We start from the raw sequence: 14,701 nt of genomic DNA, 5'->3' as shown, positions 1-14,701 counted from the left end.
CTGTATTGAAAAATTAGGCCCAAATAGTTAGATATCAAGTGGTGTAACTATCATCATACTATTAGGACTTGTTTCCTTTTGATTATTTATTCGGAGTTTTGTTAATCCTTATGTCCAGAGTGCATGGTACCTTTCTTTGCCCTTGCTGGCTCTTTAGGTTTCTTTTCTGGTGTCTCTGCAATAAAAGTAGTATCACGTTTAAAATGGCTTCTGTGTGGAATTAGATAAAATGACAATGTTTTTAATAGATTGGTTGTTGAAACTAAAATTCCTTATAATAACCAGAATTTCTAATGGGAAAAGTCTACCCAAGAATACTTAACATAACTACTCATATTAAATACAATAACTTATAGTATGTATAAGTCCCCTTTAATCCCACAAAACTACTGTACTACAAATCATAGTAGTCTCATATTTTGCACCACAACTTGAAAGGCAAAATTGTAGCACAAAAGAAAATAAAAAGCAACACTGCAATATATATAAAATCAATCATTATAAAATCATTAAAAAATGCAGAAGTGGATACACAAACAGAATAAAGTGCTGGGCAGCAAACACAAAATGTAAATTCATATAATAAAGTGCATATTGACATAATAATGAAATAGATAACACAAAATATATAACCTGAAGTCAGGATGTAACACAGCACAATGGAAGATACTGCCCAGCACCTCCCTGAGACGTGTTTCACACAGCAGATCTTTGTCAAGGGGTAGTGCTGGAAAGATGTCCGAAAGTTTTAAGGTGCATAGTATATAATCACAAACTGGGACATAGATTACATACCAAATTGAGTAAACAAGCTCATTGGGTGCAGCTGACAACTAAGACCAGCTGCAAAGTATGCACGTAGGCACAATGGTCCAACAAGCCAGGCGCGTCATTAGGAGCAACCATGTGATCCGTAAGACACAAATGGCTGGCCGCTGTGGCGTGCAGCCGCACACTGGCTCTGGAGCAGGCCAGCATCATAGATGCAACAATCGACTGCCATATTTCTAGTGGAAAAAACACCTCAAAACTGACCAAAAGCTACCAAGGGCATATAATAGAATACCAGTGGTAGATGTGAATACAACTGGTAAGAGTAATCATTAAAATATGTGCCAGTCACTCCTACCTTAAGTATGTAAAAACTCCTAATACATCAAATCCTTCCAAAGATTGCATACAAACACAGGGACCACCCTGACAAATTTAATCAGATTTGGCATGTGGTGTGAGTCAGCAAACACTAATTATTATGTCCCTAGGTTTAGAAGTGCAATGGCTGGACTACAGATCATCCAATGATTTCACATACATTTTATTCCAGCAATGAATGGGATAATAAAACCAGTAGAAAATCCCTTTGTAAGGATATTATTTTTTGTGATGGGTATTCACTCTCAAGATATATAATCCTGCACTGACTATTTTCTCGATTTATGTTATTCTTATCTTTGTATTTGTTAAGACTCATGTCTATGTAAAGATATGGAATGTATTCACAGGGGTTTTCTTTAATTCTGAATACTGCATTTTACTCTATATGTTATATCTGGACCCATTATTTGTAACTGAACCATGTATCATAACTGATATGACCACTTTCTTTATGCTGTTTAAATGTGTTTATTCTAATAAAATAATTACAAAATATATTTTCCAGACATTAATAGAAAGCCACAAGCATGAATAAAGCCAAAATATTTGTGTACGATTAAGGAACCTTGACCATACACAAAGTGAAGAGAGAAAAAACATATTTGAGTAAAAAAAATGGAGAGTGATGATGAGAAAAAAAAAAGTTTAAGTGTAAAAAGAACATGTGGCATGTAGGGACTAATAATCTAAAAATACAAAAAATGTTTAAAAAAAATGGATAATGTTTTTAATGCATGAATTGGTGAAACTAAAACCTCACAAAATTTTGGTATTACAGATTAGTCTCATATATATTGCACTACAACTTGACTGGCAAAATCCGTTTGTGGCAGGTATGCTCCAGAAAACTTTATGATTATCTTTGCAAAAACTCTAGTAAGCAATTATTGACGGGCCATATTAGTCTTCTATGTACTCTTAAACACAACTGTGATTTCCCAAGTGAAATGTGCCTTTAGACTTTATACCTTTCCTTTTCGCTGCAGCAACGTTTTTTTCCCCATTTACTGTTTAATGGATTATCTGTAACTTTTAATATGTGTTATGATGAAATAAAGAAAACATTTTATTTTATATAAAGAATATGCTTTGGTATTATGTTCCCTAAGCTTTGCAAGAAAATTCAGTAAATGGTAAGGGGAATTCCCTGAAGAGAGTTTAGGAGCCTTAGTTTTTTGTTGAATTAAATTTAGTATGGCTAAAGTTTTGTGGAAAGTATTCCTTTATGTTTACATCTGATATAAGCCACTGTACTTTACCATAAGTCAGGCATTGGGCACAATATATTTTACCTTACAGTAAACATTTTATGGTAGTCCACATTATAGAAGAGTACAATCTGCTGCACATTCCTTACAGTTCAAAAAAAAGGAGCTGATGTTGGTATACAACATTTTTAAAGCAGTTGACAACAAGGATTTGACAGCCATGGGCAAATATATTTAGGCTCGCAATGTATGAAAATGCTTACAAAATATATAAGTACATGTTGAGGATTTTTATGAAAACCAGTAACATACAGATTTTTATCAAATAAAAGATACAATGATGTGGAACAATCCCATTTAAGAGTATCATGTTCAGTGTGGTAGCACTATTTCCATGTTATAACAAGGTTTTTATTGCTTTAAAATAAGGACAACAAAAGAACACAAATTATGTGCTGTACAATAAAAACTTCATGTTACCACTATAAGTAGCTTTAATAATCACAATATCCTTTCTTTACTTATGAATACATTAATCTGCTTAGCTTCACCAACTCTACGACATACTGCCTGCAGATCGCACTATATTTTTAATATGACACTTGAAAAGAGTTGTCTATGAACATTTCTTTGTAAATAAGGTTGAGGAGGATGAAAAAATAATAAAGAGCTTAGACTTACCTCTTTCCATGCTTCCTATTAGCCATGGCACCACCCACTACTACAAGACTAAAATTGCTGCTGTAGAAGCAAGTGGCTGCAGTTTGTGCTGTTTGTCTAAGCAAAATCAGTAAAATGCACGTGATAGATTGCTTGGCTAAAAATACCTTATATGTGGGGAGGAGGTCTGTGATTTTTATTTTTTTGTACTTTATTACATGTGAATGTGCAATGGAGGTATTTGGCTGACTTTCCCATTATTTTTAGTAGGAGCATCAGACACTCACGGTATGTGACTGCAGTGTTTAAGGGTTTAACACCTGTGGTCGGCGGTATCTGACACTAGCTCCACTGGGGAACCATTGCCAGAAGCGGGAGGTAATAGTAGGGTTGGCCCATGAATTACTATTACGTCCTGCAACAGGGAAGGGGTTACATTCCACTGTCCAATTAAATTCATTTAACAGTATCCATGACAGTAAGAATCAAACCTGAAGCTTCAAATGATAGGTAGTTCTCCTGGACTCCTGTCAACTTGCCATTTTCAGTTTAAAAGTTGCACAAAACAGTTGTAATTTAATATTATATTATCAATATCATTAATCAACAATTATTGATCCTCTCCTAAAGACATATTTTCTCTTTAATAATATGCTGCCACTTGGAAATGAGTGATGGTTAATCGTAGAAGTTTAACAAAAATATTAACACAAAAGTATTTTTACAGATCTTTACCTTTCTTTGGTTCTACAGGCTCTTTGTCTTTCTTTTCCTTTGGAGTGTCTGCAAAAGATCCATTGCGACATGGTAAAATCTATTTACACCAAGAGATCAGATAAACTCTTCTACTAGGTTTCTCATAGTAGTTTACTCATAAAAAATTATAAAGCCAGCGGAATGGCATACTTGGAATAATTTTTATGAACAAAATTGAGACATTTTTTGGTCATTATGTGATTTTCATTAATTCATGGTAGCCCTCTTCAGTGATCTCTTTACTGGCTACCATGAAAATGATAAACCAGGGAGGAAGTCCCCTGAGGAAGTCACCATCTGGCGACGTAACGCGTGGGTCGCCTCCGGCCACAGGTCTATGACCTAGCATTTCCTCCTCCTATTATGGTTTGGATACTGAGTAACTTTTGCCTTTTGGTCTCTGTTCTGTTCTAATGTGCGGGGTTCTTCTCTTTCTATTTGTTTATGTAACCTGTGGTACTCCCTTTTTTGGGAACCCAATATTATTACAGCTTGGCTCTACCTGTGAGTGTTTACATTTGATCAGCATATCTGCTTTTCAGGACAGAATCAAGGCATGGTCATTAGAATTCTATACTTACCCTTCGTGAGGAAATTGCATTTACATGTTTTGTGCTGACCTGTGGCCGCATGTGGATCTTTGTTATCAGGCTCTGATCCACTTGGTTTTGTATATGTGTACTTGTACACTTTTTAAGTGGTTTTAAAAAAACATGCATGTGTGACAATTTTGTGAATTATAATAAAGTTTTTGACTTTTTTGCCTTTACACACTTGCCTTTTCTCTTTTTGGTTGAAGCTCATCTTTGAGTGTGTTGGCTTTGTGATATTATTCATTGTGTATGGGATCACGCTCCACACTGCTTGGTATTCGATTGAAACCAGGGACACTTACTCATAGATCCAGGCAATGTAAATGTCATAATCTTCTTTTATTTGCTATTATAATTAGCTATTTGCTAATTATGCTAATGACCCAGAAAGGCTATGGGCATGTTATCAGAAGCTTTTCATGCTCTAGCTTCCCTAGCTATTAAATTCTGAAGGATCCCTTTACCCCTCCCACTGTGTGCTCACTACTGCCGAGACTACAGAAAGAGCAGGGGAAGGAGTAGATTGAGACCTGCTGCTGCATTGTAACTACCGCCTATGAATCCAGAGCACATATGGCTTTGTTAACATACCCATAGCCCTTACAAGCTTACAAGCATACAGTTGATTTTAGAAGGAAAGAGGCTGTGGATAACAAATATAAGAAGATTATCAAAGTCTCTGTGTCACGATGAATTTTGATGGTAGATTTCCTTTAATCACTTTTACCTCCCTGCATTGAGCTTTTTAATAATTTGACATTTCAGAGATATCAGAGTAAAATCAGATTAGTCAGTAGGAAGGGGGATAAGAATCAATAACTACAAAGATGGTTGTAAAAAGATATGACCAACAGATATGAACGAATAATAACTTCTATAATCTAAATGTTAATGGGTACCATAATTCTTACTAAAATGAACACCCAAACAGGTTTTTAAAGATATATATACCCTATATAAAAAATGTGCTGAAAAACGTCCCCTCGGCTTATACACGAGTCAATACACAACATATATATACTTAAAAAATATTTTAAAAATAATAAACTTATATACTCACCCTCTGGTGACCCCGACGTGCAGCGCTGCTCCCCCGATGTCCTCTTCTGGCTTCCGACTTCCGCAGCCGTCTTCTTTCTTCTCTAACTTCGTGCTGGGTGCCGCTATGTTTTTCTCCCAAGCGGTGCCTAGTATGACGTCAGCACTATGCACCTGCCTTCCGGGGGAGAACAATGGCGGTGCCCAGCACGAAGTTAGAGAAGAAAGAAGATGGGCACGGAAGCCAGAAGAGGACCCGCACGGACATCAAGGGAGCAGCGCTGCATGTCGGGGCCACCAAAGGGTGAGTATTTAAGTTTTTTTTTTTTATGCTGGGCTGGGCTGTATACTACTGGGGGCAGGCTGTATATTACTGTGGGCAAGCTGTATACTACTGGGGGCTGGGCTGTATACTACTGGGGGCAGGCTGTATACTACTGGGGGCAGGCTGTATACTACTGGGGGCTGGGCTGTATACTACTGGGGGCTGGGGTGTATACTACTGGGGGCTGGGCTGTATACTACTGGGGGCTGGGCTGTATACTACTGGTGGCAAGCTGTATACTACTGGGGGCAGGCTGTATACTATAGGGGGATCTGTGACCAATACATTTCCCACCCTCGGCTTATACTCAATAGGTTTTCCCAGTTTTTGATGGTAAAATTAGGGGTCTCGGCTTATACTCAAGTATATACGGTGTGTGTGTGTATATATATATAACTATTATATAACTATATAAATCTAAAACAGTACAGTTAAAGACTACAGTTGAAAATAATCAAGGGGTGCAAATAATCTCACAATAATCTCAGCACTGGAATTTGAGAAAGACTTTTTTGGTGTGCTGCCTTTCATATATATATGAAGATATAGTACCTTTTTGGACCTCTGATGGCTTTTCACATTTTTTCTAGGGTTAACGTGGTTCTATGTGTTTTTCAAGTCTTTAGTAATGAAACTATTTGGAAATATATTTAGAATAGTTATCAATAACTTCTTGATGGGATAAGGAAAACATTGATTCTTTTGGCTATCTTGTAATGCAGCTCCCCTAGCATCAAGCATGACTTTCAGAAAGCATAATGACATGATGGAGGATTAAAGCTAAATTAATATGTCTTTTCTGAAAGGAACAGATTCCCAACTCTAGACAGGGCTGTTTAAATGTCTTTGCATCTCGTCAGTAGAGGCAATGTTTTCCTTATCTCATCAAGGAAAACTTTTTTGCATATTTCCCAGAATCCCCTAGTGGAGGGTCAATTGCTGTAACTTTAGACATGACTGCAAGGCAGCCTTAATTGGTGAAGTCTCCATAAGAACGCATACTGCCCGACCCCAGTCAAAAGCTTCTCACTCGCTAAACCAGGTTCCTACACTTAACTGACGAGATGTAAGGACATTGCAACAGCGCTGACTAAAGCTGGGAATCTGTTCCTTCTGGCTTGGAATCTGTTATAGTGGCTTGGTTTTAAATCCTGCATCATGTCATCTGGCTTCTTGAAACTCATGCTTGATGTTGAGAGAGCTGCCTTACAAGGTTACCAAAAGAGGCAATGTTATCCCATCCTGATAAACATATTTACATATTTCTCAGAATTGCTCAGTGGAGCATCAATGGCAGTAAGTCTCCACATGCCTGTAAGGTGGACTTACCGTAATTGGCAAATTGTCCTTAAGAAGAACTCTTTCTTCTCATTTAATTTGTGAATTCTTTATATTTACCTTTCCTGAGTTCAGCTAGGTCCTCATGTTTTTCCTTGATTTCTGTTGCATCTTCATGTTTTTTCACTGGCGCTTCTGCAAAGGTATACAATTGTAAGACTCAGTAGATACAAGTAAACTGATCTATATTAAACTGCTCCATAGAAATACAGTATATTGTGATTATTGCATATTTTTAGCTGGCTCTTTACACTTTTCTGTACTGTTACTGTTTTTCTGTTTATCATTTTACTGTGTAAATGTTATGGTGTAGGTGCATATATTGGTATGTTGTTATATACTACCATTTCCAGCAAATTATAGCTAATGTACAATAACTTGATACCTTTTGGGGTTTGGGGTGATTCTTCATGTTTTTTCAATGGAGTTTCTGCAAATGAGAAGCATTGGAATGAGAAGTTAATGGTCTGGTGTATTCCTAAATCATAACGATCAAAGCAAACAACAAAATACGTGGTCACCTTTTTTGGGTTCTTCTTTCCCCTCACCCATTTTTTTGGTTTCTGTTGTCACTTCAAGTTTTTTCACTATAGTCTCTACAAAAGAAATGGATTTATCGATGGTTTTCACCATTTAAGTTGAATGCTAAATGAAAGTCATCTACAATTCATATGATACCTTTATTGATCTCCTTTTTGTTTATTGAATGTTTATATGACATTTATGCTCACATTATTATATTTAGCTTACTTATTTGGTCTTAATAACATATGAATATTATATGTAATATATGTTTGGAGATACACAACCTTTTTGGACTTCTAAAGGCTTTTCAAGCTTCTTCTGAAGTTTACTTGGTTCTTCATGTTTTTTCAAAGGACTCTCTACCAATTGAAACAATTTGGAAATATTAGTAAGTTTACAATAACTTCTTATGCATCATTAATTTGTCATTCTTTATTTTTACCTTTCCTGAGTTCAGTTAGGTCCTCATGTTTTTTCTTGATTTCTGTTGCCTCTTCATGTTTTTTCATTGGCGCTTCTGCAAAGGTATTACATTGTGGGACTCAGTAGATACTAGTAAACTGATCTAAATTAAACTGCTCCATAGAAATATAAATTGATTATTGCATAGTTTTAGCTGGCTCTTTACACTTTTCTGTAACTTTTCTGTACAGTTACTTTTTGCTGTGTAAGTGATACGGTGTTAGTGCATATATTGGTATGTTGTTATATGCTAGAATTTCCAGCAAATTATAGCTAATGTGCAGTAACTTGATACCTTTTGGGGTTTTGAGTGGTTCTTCATGTTTTTTCTTGAATTCACTTGAATCTTCATGTTTTTTCAATGGAGTTTCTACAAATGAGAAGCATTGGAATGAGAAGTTAATGGTCTGGTGTATTCCTAAATCATAATGATCAAAGCAAACAACAAAATATGTGGTCACCTTTTTTGGGTTCTTCTTTCCCCTCACCCATTTTTTTGGTTTCGTTTGTCTCTTCAAGTTTTTTCACTATAGTCTCTATAAAAGAAATGGATTTATCAATGATTTTCATGCTTCAAGTTGAATGATAAATGAAAGTCATCTACAACCCATATGATACCCTTATTGATCTCCTTTGTGTTTAACTGGCAAAGTGTCCTTAAAGGGAACCTACCACCCCGATTCTACCTAAAAAAGGTAGAACGGGTTGTAGGTGGATGAATGAGACGTGAGGATAGCCCTTTTTTGGGCTAATCCTCATGTCCCGGCTATCTTTTAGAAAACTTTAATGCAGGCATATGTAAATTTTTTATGCAGCTACTGGGGCGTGGAGTAGCCGGACACGCGGCTACTAGTCGCGGCTACTCCACGTCCCAGTAGCCACGTTACTCCGCCTACCATTTCATCTTCGGCGCGCAGCTACAAGGAGCCTCGTCCTAGTACCCGGCTTTCTGCACATGCGCAGAAGGCCGCAGATGCCGGGGGACTCGGACGAGGGCGCGCAGCTACGAGAAGCTGTGTGCCGAAGATGAAATGGTAGGCGGAGTAACGTGGCTACTGGGGCGTGGAGTAGCCGTGACTTGTAGCCTCATGTCCGGCTACTCCACGCCCCAGTAGCCGCATAAAAAAATTTGCATATGCTTGCATTAAAGTTTTCTAAAAGATAGCTGGGACGTGAGGATTAGCCCAAAAATGGGCTATCCTCACGTCCCTTTCATCCACCTACCACCCTTTATAGGTAGAAACGGGGTGGTAGGTGCCCTTTAAGAAGAACTCTTATTTCTCATTTAACTTGTAAATTCTTTATTTTTACCTTTCCTGAGTTCAGCATGTTTTTTCTTGATTTCTGTTGCTTCTTCATGTTTTTTAACTTGAGCCTCTGCAAAGGTATTAAATTATAAAAAAGAAACTCAGTAGATAATAGGAAACTGATCTAAACAAATCCATACAAATGTAATATTTCATAGTTTTAGATGGCTCTACACATTTTATAATAGATATATACAGTAACTTAATACCTTTTGGGGTTTTGGGTGGTTCTTCAGTATTATTCTTGGGGTCACTTGGTTCTTTATGTATTTTCAAAGCAGTTTCTGTAAAGGAGAACCATTGGGATGTGAAACCAATAGTCAGGTGAATTACTAAATTGTAAGGTTTAAAACAATCAACAAGATATGTCTACACCTTTTTTGGGTTCTTCTTGCCCACTATCCTTTTTCTTGGGTTCTTTGGTCTCTTCCAGTTTTTTCACTGGAGCCTCTGTAAAATGGAGGGGAGTTATCAAAGATTTTACCATTTAAATTGAATGCAAAATAATAGTCATCTCTTTGATAACCCATGTGTTATGTTACCCCTATATATCCCTTTTTTGCTTACTGTATGTCTATATAACATTTAGGTTTCCATTATGGTATTTTACTTTCTTATTTGGTCTTAACAAACCAGTATCATATGTACAGTACCTATTTGGACTTCTGATGGTTTTTCAATTTTTTTCTGGGGTTTACTTGGCTCTTCATGTTTTTTCAAAGGAGTCTCTACAAATGAAACCACTTGGAAATATTTGTAAGTTTACAATAACTCGTTAAACATGTATACCATTGATTTATCCATTCTTTTTTTTTACCTTTTCTGAGTTCAGCTAGGTCCTCGTGTTTTTTCTTGATTTCTGTAGCTTCTTCATGTTTTTTCACTGGAGCCTCTGCAAAGGCATTGAATTGTAAACTTAGTAGATAATACAAGATATTCAGTAGATAACAAACTGAAAGCTCAGTTGATAATTTTGAACTGTTCTATACTAAATAGCTCCATAAAATGTAGTGTATATAGTGCAAAGTTTCTTGCTGGCTCTTCATACTTTTCTGTAAAGTGTAAACTTATTTTTATACTTTTGTAATTGATACTCTATTAGCATTGCTAGTATCTTCGTATATCCTATTTTTGATGTCTATAGAGTATACAACTGTTTTTATTTTAATCCATATTTCCCTACAGTGCATTTACTGCTATATGCTAGCGTTTCCAGCAAATGATCAATAATATACAGTAACTTGATACCTTTTGGGGTTTTGGCTGATTCTTCATGTTTTTTCTTGGGTTCACTTGATTCTTCATGTTTTTTCAAAGGAGTTTCTGCAAAGGAGAAGCATTGGAATGTAAAACTAATAATCTTGTGTATTCTCAATTGTTAGGATCAAAGGACACAACAAAATATGTGGTCACCCTTTTTGTGTTCTTCTTGCCCCTCATCAGTTTTCTTGGTTTCTATTGTTTCTTCTAATTTTTCCACTGGAGCCTCTGGAGAAAGTGTGAATTTATCAATGATTTTCACTATTTAAGTTGCATGCTAAATGAATTTGAAGACTTATTTGAAAATCTTAACATATCCATATTATATACAGTATATATTTGAAGACACTGTTTTGGCCTTCTGATAGCTTTACAATACAGGCAGATAATCATGGCACCCAAATAACATTATAAGTAACATTTTCCAAGAGTTTAGTTAGAAAGTCCTGTATTTTCCTGATTTCTGTTACTTCTTCATGTTTTTCACTGTAGCCTCTGCAAAGGCATTGAATTGTAAACCAGAAACTCAATAGAGAATAGTAAACTGATGTAATTGTTCTGGGGGGGGGGGGGGGATAAGGGGGAAGGGAGACGGTCCAAGAAGTAAGATAGAAAAGATGGGCTCAGTGCTACCCGATGCAGGGGAGGAAAGGAAGGAGGGAGAATATATTAATTATGATGACTGAAGTACTCAAATGTATGTCCTGGAATTTCCGGGGGTTGGGATCGCCAAGGAAACGAAAAGCTGTATTTGAATGTGTTAAGGATCAAGCAGCCAAATTACTTGGACTACAGGAAACACACCTTACACAAGACCCGGTACAAATGCTTAATAGGGGTGGGTTTGATATTGGTTACCATGCTTTTAATACCACTTATTCTAGGGGAGTAAGTTTGTTAGTTCATAGATCGCTGCCTTTTGTATGTCACTCTTCTGTGTCTGATCCAGAGGGTCGGTATGTGGGTATACACTGTCAAATCTATAGGTGGGAGTGTATAATAGTAGTGGTGTATATTCCGCCCCCATACTCTAGTATACCCCTGAAAAGACTCCTGGAAAAGTTGACGGAATGGCCTGATGTTCCCTTGCTCATTATGGGGGATTTTAATATGGTGTTTAACAAGGGATTGGATAGGTTTGGAAATAGGGGAGATAGGGCTGACAATAATTTGACCTCGCTAGGACGTTTATGTAGAGAGGTATAGAAAGGCGGACAAGGAAAGACCAGAAAAGCGCTCATAGAGTAGTATGGTAGTAGCTTGTAGTGCTGACTAGGATGAATGGAGCCCTGAGCTTCGGGTAATCGGTCCTCCTCCCGCGCTGCAAAACTGATGTATACCAAACAACTTAAGAAAATATACTGTTATTGCTTAATCTTAGCTGGCTCTTCACACTTTTCTATAATTTGTTATATTTCTTTCCTACCCTTTCATTATGTAATTGATACTGTATTACTATTAGTTGTATTTGAATAAATCACATTTTAGGTGTTTATAGATTATACGATTATTATTTTCTAGTCCAAATTTTACTATATGTTAGCATTTCCAGCAAACAGTATCTTAGTATAATAATTTTATAGGAAATAAAGTTAGAAAAATACATAATTCAATCAAGTCCAACCTATTAAAATGATAGATAAATGATAGATAATGTACATTATCTTGATACCTTTTGGGGTTTTGGATTGTTCTTCATGTTTTTTCTTGGGTTCACTTGCTCCTTCCTGTTTCTTTAAAGGGGTTTCTGCAAAAGAGAAGCAGTGGGATGAGTCAATAGTCTGGTATATTCCTACAGTCGTATGGCTCAAAACAGGCAACAAGATTTGTGGCAACCTTTTTTGGGTTCTTCTTGCTCCTCATCCTTCTTCTTTACTTCTATTTTCTCTTCTTGTTTTTTCACTGGAGCCTCTGTAAAAAGGAAGGGATATTTTTAATTATTTCACCATTTAACCGGTTAAGGACCGGGCCCTTTCCCGTTTTTTCATTTCCATTTTTCACTCCCCACCTTCAAAAATCTTTTATTTTTACACGTAAAAAGCTATGTGATGGCTCGTTTTTTGCGTAACAAATTGCACTTCATAGTGATTGCATTGAATATTCCATGCCATGTACTGGGAAGCGGGAAAAAAATTCCAAATGCAGGGAAAATGGTGAAAAAACGCATTTGTGTCATGTTCTTGTGGGCTTGGATATTTCGGCTTTCACTTCACGCCACAAATGACGCATCTAATTTATTCTTTGGGTCAGTACAATTACAGGGATACCAAATTTGTATAGGTTTTATAATGTTTTCATACATTTACAAAAATTAAAACCTCATGAACAAATTTTTTTTTTTTATTTTGCCGTCTTCTTGTGCTTATAACTTTTTCATACTTCGTTGTATGGAGTTGACGGTGGTGTCATCTTTTGCAACTTTTGATGATGTTTTCAATGATATTATTTTTAGGACTGTAGGACCTTTTGATCACTTTTTATAGTGCCAGTTTTGACTTTGGACTCGATTTTCTGTTACGGTGTTAAACGCAGTGAAAAATCGTTATTATATTTTGATAGATCAGGCATTTTTGGACGCGGCGATACCTAATGTGTTTATGATTTTTACTGTTTATTTATATTTATATCAGTTCTAAGGAAAGGGGGGGGGGTGATTTGAATTTTTAGTTTTTTTTTATTATAATTTTTTTTTTTTACTTTTTTTTTATTTTTATTTTTACTATTTTTCAGACTCCCTAGGGTACTTTAACCCTAGGTTGTCTGATCGATCCTACCGTATACTGCCATACTACAGTATGGCAGTATATGGGAATTTTACTCCTCATACATTACAATGTGCTTATAGCACATTGTAATGAATGGGTTAACCCGAAGTAGCTTCGGGTCTTCGTGAGACCTGAAGCTACCATGGCGACGGATTGCCGCTGCCCGATGACGTCACGGGGAGCTGCGATCCTCGGAAAGATGGCGGCGCCCAAGCGCCGCCATCTGTTTGAAGCCGCCGGCAGCTTTGCACCGATCGCGGGTGTTACCGGTAAGCCTTTGCTGCAATATGCAACAGAGACTTACTGGCTATGGAGAGGGCTCGGCCCGCGGTTAATCTGAATGATGATTAACAGTCATCTCTTTGATAACCCATGTGTTACCCTTACCTTTCCCAATTTTTGTTTATTGCATGTCTATCTTACGTTTATGCTCACATTATTGTATTTAACTTATTTGGTCTTAAAAAATTTGTATCATATGTTATTGAGGATATAGTACCTTTTTGGACTTCTGATGGTTTTTCAAGCTTTTTCTGGGGTTTACTTGGTTCTTCATATTTTTTCAAAGGAGTCTCTACTAATGAAACCATTTGTAAATATTTGTAAGCTCACATTAACCTGCTATACATCATTAATTTGTCCATTCTTTATTTTTACCTTTCCTGAGTTCAGTTAGGTCCTCATGTTTTTTCTTGATTTCTGTCACCTCTTCATGTTTTTTCACAGAAGCCTCTGCCAGGGCATTGGATTTTAAACCAGATACTTAGCAGATAATCACAAACTGATCTATCCTTAATAGCTCCATAAAACATAATGTATTTATTGCTAATATTCAATCTGGACCTTCACATTTTTGTGTAACCTGTGAACGTTATTTCTACTTTTGCAATTGATGCTCTATTAGTATTGCTAGTATCTTTATAAATCATATTTTAGGTGTTTGTAAATTATACAACTGGTTATCTATTATTCCATATCTTAGTACAGTGTAAATATTTACATATTGCTATTTGCCCGCATTACCAACAAATGATAGATAATATACCGTAACTTGATACCTTTTGGGGTTTCAGATGGTTCTTCATGTTTTTTCTTTGGTTCACTTGGTTTTTCATGTTTTTTCAAAGGAGTTTCTGCAAAGAAGAAACAGTGAGATGAAAATTCAACAGTACAGTGTATTCCTAAATTGTTGTAGCTCACAAAAAGAACAAGTTGGTTACCTTTTTTGGCCTCTTCTGGTCCCTCATCTGTTTTCTTGGTTTCTGTTAGATCTTCTAATTTTTTCCCCTCTAAAAAGGAGGGGATTTAT

At 36.5% G+C, this 14,701-nt stretch overlaps 1 protein-coding gene across 40 annotated transcripts in view; it reads right to left on the bottom strand.

Moving 5' to 3' along the window:
* The window catches only part of TRDN (triadin), a 478,227-nt gene that overhangs the window by 96,328 nt on the left and 367,198 nt on the right, over positions 1 to 14,701 (bottom strand). For 30 of the 40 annotated variants that reach the window (XM_072141623.1, XM_072141646.1, XM_072141659.1 and 27 more), the window contains 22 exons: positions 14,613 to 14,681; positions 14,451 to 14,525; positions 14,050 to 14,124; positions 13,892 to 13,969; positions 12,464 to 12,538; positions 12,300 to 12,374; positions 10,781 to 10,855; positions 10,616 to 10,690; positions 10,185 to 10,259; positions 10,021 to 10,110; positions 9,743 to 9,817; positions 9,577 to 9,651; positions 9,372 to 9,437; positions 8,522 to 8,596; positions 8,356 to 8,430; positions 8,041 to 8,115; positions 7,883 to 7,957; positions 7,595 to 7,669; positions 7,459 to 7,503; positions 7,134 to 7,208; positions 3,759 to 3,806; positions 131 to 175 (listed from right to left, as the gene is read on the bottom strand). In XM_072141623.1, coding sequence (XP_071997724.1) covers positions 131 to 175; positions 3,759 to 3,806; positions 7,134 to 7,208; positions 7,459 to 7,503; positions 7,595 to 7,669; positions 7,883 to 7,957; positions 8,041 to 8,115; positions 8,356 to 8,430; positions 8,522 to 8,596; positions 9,372 to 9,437; positions 9,577 to 9,651; positions 9,743 to 9,817; positions 10,021 to 10,110; positions 10,185 to 10,259; positions 10,616 to 10,690; positions 10,781 to 10,855; positions 12,300 to 12,374; positions 12,464 to 12,538; positions 13,892 to 13,969; positions 14,050 to 14,124; positions 14,451 to 14,525; positions 14,613 to 14,681 — 1,566 coding nt within the window. Of the gene's footprint in view, positions 1 to 130; positions 176 to 3,758; positions 3,807 to 7,133; positions 7,209 to 7,458; positions 7,506 to 7,594; positions 7,670 to 7,882; positions 7,958 to 8,040; positions 8,116 to 8,355; positions 8,433 to 8,521; positions 8,597 to 9,371; positions 9,438 to 9,576; positions 9,654 to 9,742; positions 9,818 to 10,020; positions 10,111 to 10,184; positions 10,260 to 10,615; positions 10,691 to 10,780; positions 10,856 to 12,299; positions 12,375 to 12,463; positions 12,539 to 13,891; positions 13,970 to 14,049; positions 14,125 to 14,450; positions 14,526 to 14,612; positions 14,682 to 14,701 lie in introns of those variants that run through there. The other 10 variants (XM_072141626.1, XM_072141624.1, XM_072141649.1 and 7 more) reach the window with 10 other exon arrangements.

This window comes from Engystomops pustulosus, chromosome 3 (genome assembly GCF_040894005.1).
Source record: "Engystomops pustulosus chromosome 3, aEngPut4.maternal, whole genome shotgun sequence".
Lineage (NCBI taxonomy): Eukaryota > Metazoa > Chordata > Amphibia > Anura > Leptodactylidae > Engystomops > Engystomops pustulosus.
The sequence above is the reverse complement of the archived record's forward strand: the minus strand, read 5'-3'. Positions and strand labels throughout refer to the sequence as shown.